General features: G+C 35.5%; 1 protein-coding gene across 1 annotated transcript in view; it reads left to right on the top strand.

Annotated features, from left to right (window-relative positions):
• Positions 1-11342, top strand: part of LOC123526880 (uncharacterized transporter slc-17.2-like) — a 30459-nt gene extending 19117 nt beyond the window's left edge. The window contains exon 12 of the mRNA XM_053522633.1: positions 11184-11342. Coding sequence (XP_053378608.1) covers positions 11184-11342 — 159 coding nt within the window. The remainder of the gene's footprint in view (positions 1-11183) is intronic.
• The last annotated feature ends 8325 nt before the right edge of the window (positions 11343-19667 follow it).

Genomic DNA, 19667 nt, shown 5'->3' with positions numbered 1-19667 from the left:
CATCTTTTTTTTTCCCCCAAAATAAATACTTTCATAATTTTAAATTTTCATGGGTATGATTATTTGACCTTTTAAATAATCAATACTCCGTCCTATTTTCTGTATAACGACAGGAAATTTTTCCCTGTCAAGAGTCAGAAATTTTTTTCGTTTTTTCTTTGTCATTACAAGGTTTTTTTTTTGAACAGTTTAAAAAGGGGATTTTTGTATTTTAACAGAAATTCAAATGTAAAGAAAATACAAAGGGGAAAAAATTTTTGAATATATTGGGTCGTTTTTAAAGTGAATTCCCTCCGATATGTACAGTGTGATTTACCATTAGGCCCTTATCCAATTTTTAAAAATTTGGCGATTAAAGTGTGAAATTTAATTTTAGAGGGAAAAATAATTTTTTTTGCATATTTTTATTGAGTCAAGGGCCGTAACTCTGTTGGGTTTGGGGGGAAACCCAATTAAACCCCTTCCTGTCCTGCCATAACAAAACTGGGGTTTTGGTTTTTAGAAATTGGGTTTTTTTTTAAATGGTCGACAAAAAAACGACGGCCCACGGACGGACAAGGACAATTTCCCTGTTCCCCCCCCCAACACCACACCACAACACACACAAACAACCCCACACACCCCACAACACAAACACACCTCTCTCTCTTTAAAAAAAACAAAAAAAACCCACAAAATTTTTCGTCATGCACTTTTATTATTTTATATGATTTTTTAAATTTTTGCTTTTTAGCAATTCATGTTTTTTTTTATCGAGGAAAACGGGGAGTGTTTTTTTCTTCAATTTTAAGGGCCCAATCTTACCGTAGGGTTTTAATTTCTTTTTATCCAAACCCCGGAAACATTACTAAAGTGTGAAAATTTTTAAAAAATTCCCCATTTCCTGGAAAGGAAAAACTTTAATTTCATCAAAAACGTTTATTTTACAGAGAAACCCAACCCTTTGAAAACCCTGCATAAAACTGCCTTTTTTTATACTGGGCCCTACTGGGTTTGGGGATACGGGGTTTTAAATTTTAACTAGACATAAAAACGAAAAAAAAGGAAAAAAAACACAGAAAAAAAAAGGATTTAAGTTAATTTAAATTTTTTACTTTTTGGAAAAAAACAAAAGGGAAAATTTAATTTTTTAACAGAAAGGGTTTTTTACCTTTTAACGCTATGAATGTTTTTTTTTTCTTTTTTGTTGAAAATTTGTTTTGAGGGGGGGGGAAAAAAAAAAAAAAAGGAAAAAAAAAAGGGATTACGGGGGTTTTGTTTTTTACACTTTGAAGGGGCAAAGGGTTTTTCCCAAATTTAAAATAAATTTAAAGCATTATGTACATGCATGTTGCGATTATATTTTAAATACCGGAAAAATTTTAAAGCTTGAGACCAAAATACTTAAATTAAAATTTCCCCCAAAAACATATATTCAAATTGTGTGTTTTTTTTAAATTTTTGAATTTCTAAAAAATTTTTTCGAAGCGGGGTTTCTATTCATTTTAAGGGATTTCCACTACTTCTCCCCTTCCCCCCGTTTTAAAAAAACCAAAAAGCGCCCAAGTACGGTTTTCCCGGGTTTGGACCATTGGCTAGGTTTTTTTTAGGTACCCCGCGCCTTACGCGTGATGACAAAGCCAGTATGAGCCCGAAAAAGCGAAAACAAAATGGGTTAGGAGCAAAGGCACAATGTTGAGGAGCAAAGGACAATTGACGGGCGAAAGCCTATTTTTGAGGGGGCGGAAAACACAATGGACGGGCAAACCCCAATGTTGACGGAGCAAAGGTACAATGTTGAGGGAGCAAAGGCACCCAAAGTTGGCCCGGGGCAAAGGGGACCCAAAGTTGACGGAGCCCAAAGCCAATGTTACGGAGAAAGGGAAAGGGACGGAGCAAAGGGACAATGTTTAAGGACAAAGGGGCCCTGTTGACGGAAACAAACAATGTTGACGGGGCAAAACAGGAGGGGGGGGCAATGTTTAAAAAGCAAAGGTTAAAAATGTTGACGGAGCAAAAGGGACAATGTGACGGAGCAAAGGCACAAAGGGTTTACGAACCCAAAAAACATTGTTACGGGGCGAAAGCACAATGTTTTACGGGAAACAAAAGGCCCAAGTTGAAAGGACAAAGGTCAATGTTGACGGGCAAAAAGGGAAAATGTTCGGGTCAAAGGGACCAAATTTTTACGGGGGCGAAACACAAACTTGACGGGGCAAAGGCCAGTGTTTACCCGGGGCAAAAGTACAATGTTGACGGGGCAAAGGCACAACGTTGACAGCCCAAAGCACAAAGTTGACGGGGAAAGGGATTTTTTGGCGGGGCAAAAGGCAAAAATGTGCCAATGTTGACGACAAAAAAGGGAAAGGTGACGGGAGCAAATGCACAATGTGCACAAAATTTTACGGACCAAAGGAAAAAATGTTGGGCGGGGCAAAAACCAATGTTGACCGGGGCGAAAAACACAATGGTTGGGCGGAAACAAAAAGGGACAATGTTGACGGGGGCAAAGGACAAAGTTTACGGGGCAAAGGCACAATGTGACGGGGCAAAGGCACCAAAGGTTTACGGGAGCGAAAGCAAATGTTTTACGGAGCCCAAAAACCCCAATGGTTTTCGGGGCAAAGGGACAATGTGCACAATGTTTGGCGGAAACAAAGGCACAAACTGGGGGGGCACAAGTTGACTGACAAAGCACAATGTTGACCCAAGCAAAGGCACAATGGTTTACGGAGCAAACGCACAATATTTAGGGGGCGAAGAAACAATGTTAAAGGAGCAAAGCCAAAAACGACGCTTTAGGCGATTTACTTTTCGCCTTTCCACATATCTTCTCGCCCTCGTATCGGTCTTCGTTTTGCTATATATCTGTTTCCCCTTGGGCGTCGTGAAAATTGCGTACTATTAATGCGACTCGGTAGCGGGATCAGTGGCTTACAAAAAACAAAGTCCCAAAATGTCCAAAAATTTAAAGCGACATGACCCAAAAGAATATAAAATGGCATAAGTTAAATCCCATTTTGAGAATGAAAAAACCCCAAAAAAGAGTCTGAACTCGAAGTGCGGGGGAATGGGGACGGGGGTGTCCCCTTTTAAAAAAAAAAAAAATTGTATGCTATGGAGGGGTTGGGGTTTGGGCCAAGAACTTTTGGGCCCGAACGGGAAAATTTATATGAAAAATAAGATTCGAAGGCGGGCCTTTTTAATTTCGTGAGGGGCATGGTCCTTCTTCTTTAAAATTGGCAGAAAGGACATTTTAAAATGGCCCCAGGGCCCTTTTTTTGCCTTTTTCAAAACCCACCCTTTTGTTCCAAAGATGGTATTGGGGCCCCAAAATTTGGGGGCCTTTGGGTTTTGGGGTTTTTCCCATTCTTTCGAGTAAAAAAAAGGTCGCGTGTCTGCATTTTGAACCGAAAAAATTTTTGGGGGTGTTGACCTAAAAATTCCCAAAATTTTAAAGCGCCATACCAACCCGATGTTGCATGCATTGAGGAAACGAAGGCAGCTGACTTAGTGAGTAATTTGAGGTTTTATGTTTAAGACATTTTATTTAAAAAAAAATATGAAAACTTAGAAAAATACAAGAAAATGTTTATTTTATATTTTTGCTGCTAAAGAAAAATTGCCCCCGTTATTGCAATATTTTAAGGGAAAAGAACGTTTTGCCGATGCAGTATTGTTTTTAAAACCCCCTTTGGAAAAAAAGATTTAATTTTGTCCTTTCATCATCTTGTTTCGGGGTTTTTTAAAAACCCTGTGGTTTGATTTTTTTTGATATTTTTAACATCGTTTGTTTCGACTTTTATCATTTTCAATTTTCGTAGGTTTTGATTAGTTTAAAATTGGGAAAAAGGGAAAAGCACGAAAGCCCCCTTTATTTTACCCCGCGATTTTGAAATGTCGAAATGATGATTATTTAAAGGCCAAAAAAATGAAACTTTTTTGTTTTCGAGTTTTCCGCCCTCGCACTTTCCCCCGAGTTTCGTTTCAATGAAAAGCACCAAGGGGGTACCCATTAAATATTTTTTCTAATTTCAGAAGCAGATTTTAAAGGGGGGTACGGAACCAAAACGTTTTATTTTCCTTTTATTTTCTAGGATATAGTAAACCCCAGGTTCCCCCGGGGGGTTGCGAAAGGGGGCGAGCAAATATTGCAATCTACCCTGATACTTAAAAAAAATCAAGAAAAAAACGATTTTTAAAAATTTTTAAGAATTTTACTTTTACTTTTCGGGGACTTTAAAAGCAATCCGCGATTTTGGCAAAAGGGAACTGTAACGGAGGGATATATTTTTTAGGTGACTAATATAAAGAAAATTTAGTTTTTTAATGCATTTGGTGAAAGTATTTCAAACGTAATGCAATAATCCTCTTTAAATCCGTACATTAATTTTTGGTATGGGGGAAAAAAGGGGGGATTTTGGACGATATTTTGGCTCAATGTTGACGGATGATCCCGTATGTGCTCGAACCACGGCTATTGGGGTACACTATAAGAGTGGGCTTCCTTCCCTTAACCCACGTTCTGTTTTTCTAATTTGCTTTTCAAAAGTCCCCCCTGTCGGTTTTTTGATTCTCGAGTTTAAAACCCCCCTCCCTTTTTTGCCCCTTCCGCTTGTTTGGCCTCTAGCGGGTTTTAATTATGGGTGGAAAATCTGCCCAAAATCTTTATCAGGAATTTTTTTTTTTTAAAAAAGCTTTTAAGAAAAAAGGAAGCCAAAAGAGGGTGCCCGACACTTATCCCCCCTCCAACCTTGCTTTGGGAAAGTTTCTAACATACAGATTTCTTTGCATGGGGACAGTAATTGTAACTATGTTACAGTATATTTAAGTTTATACCTGAAAAAATAATATACAAAAAAGTTAAACCCTGTGTAAAGTAGGGGACCCAAAGAGCAACAGAATTTTACTAAATAAAGGGTACTGCTTAAGGAAAAATTTTTAAATTAAAATAAAATGTCTCTTTCGAAAAGGGTTTTATGCGTTTTAAGGGAAATGGGCATAATACGGGGGGCCGCTGGGGACCCAATTTTTTTTATTATTTTCAAAGCAGGCACTAATTTCCCACAATGCACGCTATGTGGGGAGATGGGGACCGAAAGTAAAAAAGAAGCAAAACTAAAACATTTTTGCTAGCCCGGGAATTTTTGTTTGGACATTTTTCCTAAAGATTTCCTTTTCTGCACAAATTTCGCAACGGCAATTGGGGATTTAAATTTTTTACATGCGGTTACCCAGAAAAGTGTTACCCTTTGCTGTTTTTATCGTCGGAAAAATTTTTTTCCCCCCTATATAATTTACTTTTCAAACGTTTTTTTTTAATTTTAACATGATGCCCCTTTGACACATATTTATATGACAAGCAGGGGAAATTTCCCCTTCCCTCGGTAAACTTTTTCCCAAAGTTCTTGGGAAATTTTTGGGTTTTTAAATTTTCATTTTTATTTAAAAAATATTTTTATTTCAAAAATTTTGTACAAAGAAATTTAAATAAGTGTCTTCCCAAAACCCAAAAAAAAGCCTGCCCCAAAAAAACCTTCCATGTCCCGGACGAATGCAGGGGATTTTAAACCCCCTGAATATGAAGTCCCTGAAGCTTGGGCCAAGGGCTAAACTTTTCCCCCGGGGAAAAAAATTTAAATTTTCCCCAAACCCAAAAATTGGGTATGTATATTTAAAATTTGGGCAAAAGGACACAGATATTTTAGGAAAAGCTTGGGTTTAACGGGTTTTGGAAAAAAAAAAAAAAAAGTTTAAATTTTGGAAAAAGTTTGGGAAAGTTTTTTTTTATCTGCTTTTACAAGAATTTATTTTTTTTCTGTTAAACTTTTTTTCGTATTTTTATTTTGGTTTCAACCCGGGAAGGTTTGACGTTCAGTAAAATCCGGTCTACTGGGGCATATGGGTTTTGATAAAAGGGTGGGGGGCGAAACTTTTACGTCAAAGGGGGAAACTACGGGGTCATTTCTGTTTAAATATAGTTAAAAAAGTTAAGTATTTTATAATTATTTCGATTCCCCCTGTGGCCCCATTTAAAAAGCCCCCGTCATGTCCCTTTTAAATGAAGAAAGAGGGGATTTTAAAGATTTAAAAATAATTTAAAAATATTTTGAAAAAAAAAAAAACATGAGTGAAAAAATTTTTAGAAGTTTTTTTGAATTTGTTGAAAACCCAAAATACCAAGGCAAGGGTTTTTTTTTTTAATCCAAAAAGTTTTGTCCCAAAGGGGAACCAAACCAAAACAAAATCTCTGACAACAAAAAAATTTTAGTTTTTTAAATAGGTTTTTGTTCGTAAAGTTGTACTAAAGGGTTTTCGAAAATAAATAATTAGTTTTTTAAAATGGTTTGGGGGGTCATCCCTTGTTTTGTCCACCCCCCTTTACAAGGGGGGAATTGGGAATACGATGTTTAAAGGGGAAAAAACGATACCCCCAAATTTAAATTTAAATTTTAAACATTAAGTAAATTTAAAAACTAAAAACAAATATAAAAAAAAACAACTATCTTAAATTTAAAACATTTTTGCAAATATTTTTCCCCCTTTCATTTTACCATCTGGGGGGTTTGGATTTTGTCTAAAAATTTCCCTTAATTTTGACAATGATAGTTTAAAACGATGTAACAAAAAAACAAAAAAAACCCACTTTCTTTTTGGGTTTAAACACTAAAAAGGTTTTTTTCACTAAGGGTATTTTAAATTTTTTAAGTTTTAAAATTGAATACAAAGAAAGTTATCGAATTCTTCCTTTCTTTTGCATTTATGATCATTTTGATTTCTAGCGGGTAAAAAAAACACGGGCCGCTGATAGATTTAAAAAAAAAAAAACTTTGACAGCGGTTTTTAAAAAACAGGTACACTTTTAAATCCCGCAAAAATTTTGCTGGGTTTGGTTTTTAGAAAGTCAAATTTTTGTGTTTTAAAATAAACGGGCCCCTTTTAAAAATTTGTCCCGGGTTTTTTTGAATTCGGAAGTTCCGGTTTTCAAAAAGTTAAAAATATAAGAAATAAGAACAGAAAAAAAACAGGCCTTGAGTTTCGTGCGGGTTTTAAAAGTTTCCCGGGTTTTTAGAAGGGCCCGGGTTTTTGGAGGTTTTAAAGTTCTGGATTTTATTCAACCACCGGGGGAAGGGCAAAACAAAAGAGGGCCCCCTAACCCCTAAAAACCCTCTTTTTTATAATTTTGTGAAACCCTACACAGAAAATTTTTTAATTAAAATATAGGTGCCCTGGGTTTTTTTTGGTCCTTGGCTTGGCTATATATATCAGCAGATACCCCGGCATCTCACCCTAAATTGGGGAAAAAGGAAAAATTAAAAAATAAACAAGAAACGGGAATATATATTTTTAAAAAAGGGGAGGCATAGAAAACCCCGGGGGGGGAGGGTTTTCTTTTTAAAAAAATTCCCGAAAATAGTAGGCCTAAAATTTTATTGATATCAAGGGCCCAAAGAAAAACTAAAAAAGGGTAGATCAAACCTTGTCCCAAAAAAATTTTCCCAGGGCCCCCAAATCCTAATACCGAAACCCAAACGGGAAAAAATTGGGTTTTTGACCGGATAAAAAAAAACCAAAAAGCTTTAACCCAGTGGGCTTTCCACGTCGATTTTGTTAAAAATTTGTTGGAAAAAAAAATTTTTTTCCACAAAGCCCTTTAAATCATTTAACAAAGTAAAATATCAAAAACGATCATGGAACATTGGTAATGTATTTTTTGCCCATTCTTAAAAGGGAAAATTGTCATAATCACAGTATAAAAAGGGGGGAAATGAATTTGAGAAGGGGTAAATCAATTAAGGCCCTGAAAAATTCTAGAAAATATTTCAAAATTTTTTCTTGAAGACTACCCTTTAGTTCCATGGTTATCTATGGCCCAAATCCCCCTGTCTTTGGGGGGGGTCTCACCCGGACGGGGCAATAATTGGGCAAACTATACACTCCCAACCCAAAATTCCCAAAATTTAGAAAGAGGTTCTCAAATCCCATAAAAAAGCGGGGAATTTGAATTTCCTTTTTAAAATATTTTATAAAAAAACTACATCGTTGAAAATCTAGGCCTTTTCAAACTTTCAAAAATGATTTTTTAGATTTTTGGAAAAAAAGGTTCTTTTCTTAAACCAGGGTTTCTTAAACAAGGGTTTAACTGTTTCCAAAAACATACATAATTTTGATATTTTTTAGGCGAATCCTTTCACTGCATCGAATTTTTTGTTGTTTTCCATATCCGCTTTTTGACAGTAATCGGTAAACCATCGGGGATATGGAATCTTTCCCGTGTTTGAAGGGAAAAAGGGCCGAGAAAATGGATCAGAGGGGAGCATGCATTTAAAATATACATACCCAAAAATACAATCTAGATATAAATTTTTTTATAAAAAAAAGTTAAAAATTTGTTTTTGTCAATTTTCCCTTTTTTGCAGAATGGAGCGGTTTTCCGCTGACCTCCTTTGCCCTTTTTCCCCTTTCAAAATTTGTGGCCAGGGTTTCCCAAATTTTTTCGGTAAAGCCCAGATCCTTTCAACTACATTAACACGGAATCTTTCCAAAAAATTTTTTGGGAAAAGGGAATAAAACTGGTTTCCAGTCCCACATTTTGGGTTTTAAATATTTTTTTTATATGATTTATTGAAAACGTTGAAGTGACACTTTGGTTTTTTAGGGGTTTTTCTTGATGTATTTAAAATAAACCCGCTCGTTTGAGCATCGATGATCGAGCCCCGGGGTCGCTCGAGCAATTCATGTGGCCCGGCCCCCATTTCCTTCTTTTTTTCTATTGAAATTAAAAATGGCTGGGGCGACTGTTTTCGATCGCCGGGGAGGGAAAATGTATTTCTTTAATTTGGGTACATTGTTTTTTAAAATGTTTTTGTCTTTAAGGCCTAAATTTGGGGGAAGGTAACCTGTTTGTTTTTCTCTGTGTTTTAGACCCGTTTTTAAATTTGTCGTGGCTTCAATATCAAGGGTTTTTTTTCACATTTTTCCCGCTGGTGGGTGGGTTTTTTTGGAAAGGGGGGGGTAAAAGGAAAACCGGAAACTCTGGCCTTTTTTGCGTTACTTCTTTGAGTAATGTTTTCAGGGTTTGGGAGAGCTGGGGAACTGGTTAATCACGTTTATTTCGTCCAAAGAAAGTCAAAAGGCCCGGGGTTTTAATTTTTAATTTTAGTAATGAAAAGAAAAAAATAATTTAGAAAAGAACAAAAAGGTGGGAGCAAAAAAACAGCCCCAAAAAGAAGAAAACTTTTCAAAAAAAGGACGTATTTAAAATAGGGATCCTGTATTAAGTTCCTGGTCGATTAACGCCTAAGGGCGATCAAACAAGTAATAAAAAACCACTTTTGGTTCATACTACAGTAAAAACCCCATTTGTTTCCCACCAATTTCAAGGGCGGTTTTTGGTCACAAGGGAAAACTATTAATTTGCAAAAAAACCAAATCGATTTTTGGTTTGAAGTATGGGGAACCCTTTAAAAAAGTAAGAAAGACGCCGGGTTTTAAATGGGGTTTAAAAAAACTTGGCATACAAAAATGTATTCCAAAAGATGGTTTTTATAATTTTGTAAATTTCTGGAAAACCTGATTTAAAATTGATTCCAAACGGTTTTTTGGGTTCTGGTGTCCTTTTGGGAAACAAAAAAACACCTTTTCAACTAACCGGGGATACAGCCCCCTTTAATGGGGTGGGTATTACAACCAATGGAATTTTACACATCGGGTTTAGGGAAACCCTCACCCGGGGCATTTTCCTTTTTTTTCGTTTTTTTTTCAACAAACCCCTTGGGATTTCGGGCCGATTTCCCCTTTTTAGGGCCCCTGGCGGTAGAAATCTGGTTTTTAAAAAAGCTTTAAAATTTAGGGGTTTTTGGTCAAAGGCCAAATTTTCAAAGATTTCAGAAAAAAAAATCTTAACTTTTTCCTGCTGGCGGGAAGTGATTTTTGCCTTTACAAACCCCAAAGCGAAACCCAAAACAACTTGGGGCATCCTGGCTTGCAAATTTTTGGGCTTAAAAATTTTTAATGAAAACCACCCCTTCGAATGACTTGGTCTACCAAAATTAGTGATAAAACCCTCGATTTTTTAAATTTAGCAGGGTCAAGGGTTTTTGGTTTCCCTTTTTACATGATCCGTATATCAGTAAAGGGAAATTTTGAAGGGCAATGAAAGGGGGATTTAAAAACAAATAAAAAGTAATTTAAAAAATCTTAGTATTTCCGGGGTCGTGTTTGGCCCCCAATTTTAAAACAGAAATTTAAAAACAAAAAATTTCCGTCAATTGGAATTATTTTGAAGGTTTCAAAGACTGGGGTTTTCCATTTAAAAAAACTATTATGCTGGATTTTTTTTTTTTATTTTTAAAAACTCCAGAAAATGGGAGAAAATGTGTTTTTTGGGGTGTTTTGCATTCGAAAGCTTTTGGGATTCTGGGTTTTTTTGTGGTTGGTATCTGGAGAATTTAGGTAAAAGAAATATTAAAACATAAAATTTTTCTTTTTTTTTTTCATTGTTTTTCCTGTTTATCAATTTTACAAAAAGCCCCAATTTTCCTAAATCTAAATTTATGGCGGTTTTCCCAAAAATATGTCAAAAAATTCGAACCAAAACAAACGGAAAAAACTATTTTTGAGGAAAAGGGAGGAAGTTTGCTACTCGCTAGCAAAGAAACGTAAAGGGTTTGGCTTTTGAGGGCCGAAAACGCCACTGAGACAAAGGTTTTTTAGAAAAATTAAAACAAGTAGCAAATTTTAAATAAATCCAAAAATGCTTTTTTAACCCATCTTTTGCATCCCCCAAACCCACCCTTTCCAAAAAAGAAAAAAGTTTTACAAATACTAAATTTCCCGTCGGGAAAAACGCAAAAAAAATTTTAAAAAAAATCCCCGAATTTAAAAATTCAAAAAAGGGAAAATGATTTTACCTCCTTATCCCAAAAAAGCCCAAAAAAACCCCGTTTTGGGCAGAAAAATTATGGAAAAAAAGGAGCTTTTTTTTTGCAAACCCCACATTTCGCTTTTACTGTGGCTTTTGAATTTAATTTATGCAGGAAAAAGATGAAAATCTATAAATTGGGGGGAGAACTAACCCGGGCCTTTCCCCTAACCAAAAAAGACATAAAAATATTTTTTTATCCATTATTTGCATTGGTACGTATCAAAGAACTTTTGTCCAGCCTCATTTTATGACGTGTTTTGTTTTTGTTTGTTTAAAGGATTGGGCGAAAGATGAAGATTTTGAAGTGGAAATACCAGTGGAATTATCTAAAGACAGCGAGAAGAGTAAAGCTAGTTTGGAAAATGATGAAACACATATTAACACTGAAGAAATTAACTATGGGTTTGAAGAACAAAATGACACCACGAAATTGTAAATTCATGTTTCATCAAGTGCCTTTAGTCTGGTTTAATTCAGACATATTTTTCATGCATTTGAAGCTAATAAGGCTTCCATGCCGAATTCACCGACACGTACCTTCCACAAAATTACACTGTAGCATACCGACGAAAAACACTTTTAAATGGTTGAGAATGTTTTTTGAACCGGAACAACGAATTTTATTTGAAAAGTACGATGAAATTTCTCAAAACACAGACTTAAGGTGTCCAATCCAAATATAGGTAACATTTGATGCCTGGTGGTCCAATGTTTTTTGGCATCATCTGAAGGAGTTGAAAACTAGTAAATAAGATAACCATAAATAATATGCAGGCATAATTACAGTCATGTTTTTGACTGCGAAATGTTAAGTCTTACACTATTATAACTTGATTTCTGTTGAGGTTTCATTGAAGACTATAAAGTAAAAAAAAAAAAATTCTGTTACATATTTTTGTCATATGTAATTTATATTTTCTTTTTCAGTAGACAATTAACCAAAATTATATGAGCTTACCAGTATTTGATATATATTTCAATAGCACTGTTATATAAAACATATGCATGTACATGTAACTTGCTTATTTGTGGATCGGACCTTAAATCGCTTCTACATATACACGTCTAAAGAACACTCAGTCGTTGTTGTAGCGTAGTCATAAAGTAATTTCAACAAAGTTTGCTTTTCTTACATATAATAATACACAGTAACAGGAAGGCAGGGAACGGAAACTGCAAGTTGTGTCTTAATATTACATAGATTTCAAGCAGTGGTTTCATGTTTTTTATCCGCTGTTGTCAATTCCTAGATAGTTATGGTTTCGTTCTTGCCGGACATTTTGTTGATCATTTGTATTTTTTATGTTTGATTACAATACAAAACAAATATCCTTTTAATTTTGCTCTCTTCGCAAAGTATTAAATACAATGACTATTGTATAGCGTTCTGTTGGATTTGATTTCTTCGTGCAGTGCAATACCTGAAATGAGCCATAACTTTGTGTGCAGTATGGCGGTCCCATAAACCATATGAAACATTTCCCTTATATTGTCAGAAAGTGTTTTATGTATCTGTTTTATTTCTCACTGAATGAAGAGATATATAAAACTATGACACACTGCTATAGACTACCCCTCAAAGAAACAGATCATGCGAATTAAATCAAAAATCACCAAGTTGTGAATTTCTGTTCTGAGAAATAAAGAAAATGTATTATATGAACTTAAGCCCGTTTTTCACCAAAGACTGAACTTCCTTTATTTTTCTGCCAAAAAAACAGACTACTTCATTGTACAAATCTATGCATTACTTGGTTGACTGTTGATACATTTTTATAATTCAAAGGGGTGTTCACTTAAAATTTACTGACTGAATAGCGAACAGTGCAGACCAGTTGTGTTTGAAGAGCATGAGTATGCCTATGGATGGACCTAAGACAGATAGATGTGCAAAGCTTTTGGACTGAGTTCTGAAATATTTCCATTGAGCAAGTGTTACGTGCTTTCACTTCTACACTTTTTTATGGACTTGGGGACAAGGAATTTTCTCTTACGACTTGTTACAAGTGATGAATGTTTTGTGTCAGGCTACTTGAAGACGAAGGTGGTGAAACTCAGGACGATTTAAACAGAAATGACGGGCTTTCAAGCAATTTCTGACAATATTAAGAATTAAAATGGTGAAATTTTAGAATCACAAGCCTTGGCAATCTTAAAACAACAAGTCGGAGGACAGCAACGCTCGACTATTCAACAGCCTTGTCGATTGAATGAATACGAAAGTCAAAACAGGAACATAATTTAGTAAACAAGAGATCACAGAGTGATCTTGGCGCCCACCCATGTGCCATTTTTGAGTGTTCCAAATTTCAAGACTTATTGACTAGCTCAAGGTCAAATTTCATTTCCGTACTCAACACTGTGCATGTGGTCCAAATTCGAAAGCTGTAGCTTGAGAAATTTCAAAGTAGGTCACTAGATCAATTTCAAGGACAAAGTTCTTTGTACACAAAACTATGCATGTGCATCAAGTTTGAAGACTGTAGCTTGAGAAATTTAAAAGTAGGTCACTAGATCAATCTTAAGGTCAAAGTTTAATTCGGTACACAAAAATATGCAAGTGGTCCAAATTTGAAGGCTGTAGCTTGAGAAATATGTAAGTAGGTCACTAGGTCAAAATCAAGGTCAAATTTCACTTCAGAACACAAATATATGCATGTGGTCCAAACTTGAAGCCAGAACCTTCAAAAATGTGAAAGTAGGTCACTAGGTCAATGTCAAGGTCAAAGTTTGTTTCGGTACACAATCCTATGCATGTGGTCTAAATTTGAAGCCTGTAGCTACAGAAATGTGAAAGTAGGTCACTAGGTCAATCTTAAAGGCCTAGATTCACTACTATATAAGTGTACCCCCCCCCCCCCCCCCCCAAATCCAATATACAACTCCCATCTTATCAGCGATTATGTAATAGCAGCTGATTAGAGGGCAATTAGCACAGCAGGGACCCCAACTAGACCATGAAGATGTGTGCAGTGGAGTTGAAAGAAATTATTTTTTCTTCAGTAAATATGGAATGATAATAATAATAATTATTATTTTGATATTACGTAGATGATAATAACTATTACTTTAATGTTATAATAATGATGATAATAATAATAATAATAAAAATAATCGTAATCATAATTATTATTATTATTATTATTATCATTATATTAGTTTAAACAATATTTTATTATATTTTATTATTTTTTTTTTTACCGTCGTTTATATGACTGAAAAAATGTTGAAAAAGACGTTAAACCCGAACACACACACATTATTTTTTTAAGCAACATACACATAACATGTACAACAAATTTTTACATGTCAAATACATGGATTGGAAAACAAGCTGATAGCTTATGTAAATTCCTTTCCAAAATTATTATTATATTATCATTAGGATATTGTTATCATTATTATTATTATTATATTACATATAGGATGATAAAAGATACAGTAATAATATTGAAAATAATAATGATAATAAAACACAAGTATAGTGAAAAGTTCCTGAGTTCTTGGTGCTGACAAACAATATTTTTCGATTTGGAAATTGATTTTCATGTACTCATGTTATATCAACATTATTTGAATATAAAGTTATTGTGTTCCATCTATATTCAATTTTCATTTTCAGTATGGTTGCAAAAAGGGACTTTTTTCATGCTTTGCTTTGTAACTTTGAAATTCACATTCAGTTTTCAATTTAGACAAATGTTATTTACAGTATTCTGCAAGCTTTAGATGAGTGAAAGTCAAAATTTTCAGAAATATCACAATTCTCCAGACAGAATTTGAAAAAATAAAAACTTGCATGTTTCTTTAAGTTTCTCATTATCTCATTATTGTGAAAATAAGTTTCTGATTATTTTATTATTGTGTTTGATCAACAAATATTTTTCTTTACATAGAAATGTCAAAAAAAAATTTAATAACTTTAAAAGTTATCAATTATTATAGAATTACTTTGTTTCCCCTTCTCACTAATAGATACACTTGTCAGGTAGACTGACTCTCCAATAAACAATGACCCTTGTTTATTGGAGCCATACTGTGATGACATTAGCCCCCAACTGTGCTGGTGAAGACAAAAATTCCTTGGCCCACTGCCAAAATCTAGGCCTTTAAGGTCAAAGTTCATTTCGGTACACAAAACTATGCAAGCGGTCCAAATTTGAAGACTGTAGCTTGAGAAATGTAAAAGTAGGTCACTAGGTCAAAATCAAGGTCAAACTTTATTTTGGAATACAAAACTATGCATGTGGTTCAAATTTGAAGCCTGTATCTTCAAAAATGTGAAAGTAGGACACTAGGTCAATGTAAAGGTCAAAGTTTGTTTCGGTACACAAAATTATGCATGTGGTTCAAATTTGAAGGATGTAGCTTGAGCAATGTGAAAGTAAGTCATTAGGTCAAATTTTATTTCAGAATACAGAACTATGCATGTGGTCCAAATTTGAAGTCTGTACCTTCAAAAATGTGAAAGTAGGTCACTAGGTCAATGTAAAGGTCAAAGTTTGTTTCGGTACATAAAACCATGCATGTGGTCCAAATTTGAAGGTTGTGGCTTGAGAAATGGGAAAGTAGGTCACTGGGCTCAAAATCAATGTCAAATTTCATTTCGGAACACAAAACTATGCATGTGGTCAAAATTTGAAGCCTGTACCTTCAAAAATGTGACAGTAGGTCACTAGGTCAATGTCAATGTCAAAATGTTTTCGATACACAAAACTATGCATGTGGTCTAAATTTGAAGGCTGTATAGCTTGAGAAAATGTGAAAGTAGGTCACTAGGTCAAAATCAAGGTCAAATTTCATTTCAAAACACAAAATTATGCATGTGGTCCAAATTTGAAGACTGTACCTTCAAAAATGTTAAAGTAGGTCACTAGGTCAATGTCACGGTCAAGGTTTTTTTCGGTACACAAAACTATGCATGTGGTCCAAATTTGAAGGCTGTAGCTTGAGAAATGTGAAAGTAGGTCACTAGGTCAAAATCAATGTCAAATTTCATTTTGAAACACGGAACTATGCATATGGTCCAAATTTGACGCCTGTACCTTCGAAAATGTGAAAGTAGGTCACTAGGTCAAAATCAAGGTCAAAGTTTTTTCCAGTGCACAAAACAATGCATGTGGTCCAAATTTGAAGGATGTAGCTACAGAAATGTGAAAGTAGGTCACTAGGTCAAATTTGAATCTTGTAGTTATTGACAAGAAAATTTTAAAAGCCTTTCCCTATATAAGTCTATATGTGACCCCCGGTGCGGGGCCATATTTGACCCTAGGGGGATAATTTGAACAAACTTAGTAGAGAACCACTAGATGATGCTACATTACAAGTATCAAAGCCATAGGCTTTGTGGTTTGGACAAGAAGATTTTCAAAGTTTTTCCCTATACAAGTCTATGTAAACCATATGACCCCCACGGCGGGGCCATATTTGACCCTATGGGTATAATTTGAACAATCTTAGTTGAAGACCACTACATGATGTCACATACAAAATATCAAAGCCCTAGGCCCTGTGGTTTTGGACAAGAGGTTTTTCAAAGTTTTTCCCTATATAAGTCTATATAAACCATGTGACCCCCAGGGCGGGTCCATATTTGACCCCAGAGAAACAATTTGAATCATCTTGGTAGAGGACCACTAGATGATGCTTCATACCAAATATCAAAGCCCTAGACTCTGTGGTTTTGGACAAGAAGGTTTTCAAAGTTTTCAAAGTTTTTCCCTATATAAATCTATGTAAATTATAGAAATAAACAAAGGGTCATAACTCATTCATAAATTGTTGAACCAGTCTGATTTTCAGGGGGACACAACTCGGGTACCAATACATCATTCTGACAAAGTTTGATCAAAATCCCCACAGTAGTTTCTGAGGAGATGCGATAACGAGATATTGTTAACGGACGGACGGACGGAATGATGGACGGACCACGGACGCAGAGTGATTTTAATAGCCCACCATCTGATGATGACGGGCTAAAAAGCAAAATAGGGTTATGGAACCTGCATAGTGTTTATCAGCTCATGACAGTGGACAAGTGTGTGAAGTTTCAATCCATTCCCGTAAGTGGGTACTGAGATAACAGCTTACATAATAGGAATTTAACCAAAAACTCCCAAGTCGAAAAAGGGGCATAATTTTGTAAAATGCAAAGTTGAGTTATTGACCCTTTGCATTGCATGTCATATCATGACAGTGAACAAGTGTGTGCAATTTCAATCCTTTCCTATTAGTGGATACTGAGATACCAGCTTACATACAAAAACTTAATAAAAAATTTCTATGTTGAAAAAGGTGCATAATTTTGAAAAAAAAAGAGCAAAATAAAGTTATGGGACCTGCTTTGTGCATGTCAGATCATGACAGTGAAGTGTGTGAAGTTTCAATCCATTCCAATTAGTGAGTACTTAGATACCAGCTTACATACAAAATCTTAATCAAAAAATTCTAAGTCGAAAAAGGGGCATAATTTTGTAAAAAAGCAAAATAGAGTATGGAACCTGTGCAATGTAGGTCAGTTTATCACAGTGAATAAGTTTGTGAAGTTTCAATCCATTCCCACAAGTGGTTGCTAAGATACCAGCTTACATACAAAAACTTAACCAAATCGGGACGCAGACGCCGACGCATGGGCGAGTCCAATAGCTCTACTATTCTATGAATAGTCGAGCTAAAATTAACTCTCATAATAATGTTGAAGTCACAGTATATGTACCATCATGCAACATTTTCAAAGTATCTAAACAGTAAACTCTCGTTTTAGTCTCCCAGTCACCAGCTAAACCTAATAAAAGGATCAGTTTGTACACTGTGCACCACTTCAAAGACATTGTGCAGAAGAAATAATTGGTATAGTACACTTTAAGTGTGACTTTGCATGAAAGGACCATGTAAGGGATGGTCTCTTTAATTCAAATGGTCTTTACTAAATAAGTTTGTGCATCTGTAAATGTCATCAATAAAGGTTTCCACTTTTAATCGAATATTTGTTCAGTAAATCCAGTCATTCATAGCTCAGTAATTTTAAATACTTCCTTTGGCATTTATGACCGAAACTTTCAGTTTCTTTTGTTGTGGGTTTGCGCGATGTTTCTTATTTTAGCTCAGTTGCGATGAAAGCTTGTACCGATGTCATATGAGAAGGCATGATTGTCACCGAAGTGGGGTTCAAACCCACAACTTTCACATCCATGATAAAGAGAATAGTATGTCTTGTATTAATAATTATCATTACACGATTCCTTACATAAAATAGTTCAACACACATATTTGGCGAACTGGTCAAAAATGAGAAATTATGTCTCATGTAACGTTATAAAACATTGCACGGCTTGCCAGTCAATAGTCAAAACTAGAACATGCTTTTGTAAAAAGTGCATGTCTCCCCTAATGCATAGCAGTAATAGGCAAGAAGTCAATACAGAACAGGAGCAAAAGTCCAAGAGACACTGATGGTCGGCTGCAATAGGGATCATCTACTAAGCATGTCCAATGATCGCAAGAAGTTTCAACATTCTGGGCCTAGTGGTTCTCAAGTTATGGATTGGAAACGATTTACCATGTTCTGGCCCCTGGGCCTTTGACCTTTGATCCAGTGACCCAAAATCAATAGGGGTCATATACTCTGCCTGTCCAATTATCCTACGAAGTTTCAACATTCTGGGCCAAGTGGACCGGTACTCAAGTTATTGATGGGAAGTTTTCCATGTCCATGCGCCTGTGACCTTGACCTTTGCTCAAGTGACACAAAAATCAGCAGGGGTCATCAACTTTGTAAGTCCTATTACCCTATGATGTTAGAAGGTTCTGCGTCGAACAGTTCTTACGTTATTGATTAGAAACGTTTTTTTCCAATATCTGGCCCCTGTTACCTTGAACTTTGATCAAACGACCAAAAATTCAATAAGGGTCATCTACTCTAGATTACCAATCATCCTATAAACTTTAAACATTCTGGGTCAAGTGGTTCTCAAGTTACTGATCAGAAACGGTTTTCCATGTTCAGGCCCCTGTGACCTTGACCTTTAATCCAGTAACCCCAAAAATGATAGGGGTCATCTACTTTGTAAGCCCTATCACTTGAAGGTTCTAAGACAAATGGTTCTCCAGTTATTGATCGAAAATATAGTGACAGGCAGATGGCTGGTGATCTTGACCTTTGATCTAGTGACCCCAAAACAATAGGGGTCATCTACTCTATAAGTACTATCACCCTATTAAGTTTGAAGGTTCTGGGTCAAATGTGTATCACCCTAATAAGTTTGAAGGTTCTGGGTCAAATGATTCTCAAGTTATTGATTGGAAATGGTACATGTGACCTTAACCTTTCCTAGAGTGACCCCAAAATCAATTGGGGTCACCTACTCTGCAAGTCCAATCATCCTATGAAGGTTCAACATTCTGGATCAAGTGGTTCTCAAGTTATTGATCGGAAATGGTTTTCAATGTTCAGGCCCCTAAACAAAAGGGGCTATCTACTCCATAAGCCCTACCATCCTATAAAGTTTGAAGATTTTAGGTCAAATGGTTCTACAGTTATAGATTTGAAATGGTGCGACAGAGTAAAGGGCAAAAACAATGTCTCCCCCACTGTGTGTGTGTGGTGGAGGGGGGAGACATAACTATTTGCCTCAGGTACCAAACTATATACCCTTTTTTTCGACTTCCAGAATGGAGTCATTCAGGAAGTGTATATTTTACATTTATAAGCATTCCTTTCATGCATACGAACTCAAATGTTTTCAGTAACTCCTTTACCTCT

Source organism: Mercenaria mercenaria, chromosome 14, assembly GCF_021730395.1.
Source record: "Mercenaria mercenaria strain notata chromosome 14, MADL_Memer_1, whole genome shotgun sequence".
Lineage (NCBI taxonomy): Eukaryota > Metazoa > Mollusca > Bivalvia > Venerida > Veneridae > Mercenaria > Mercenaria mercenaria.
This window is presented reverse-complemented; position numbering and strand designations above follow the sequence as displayed.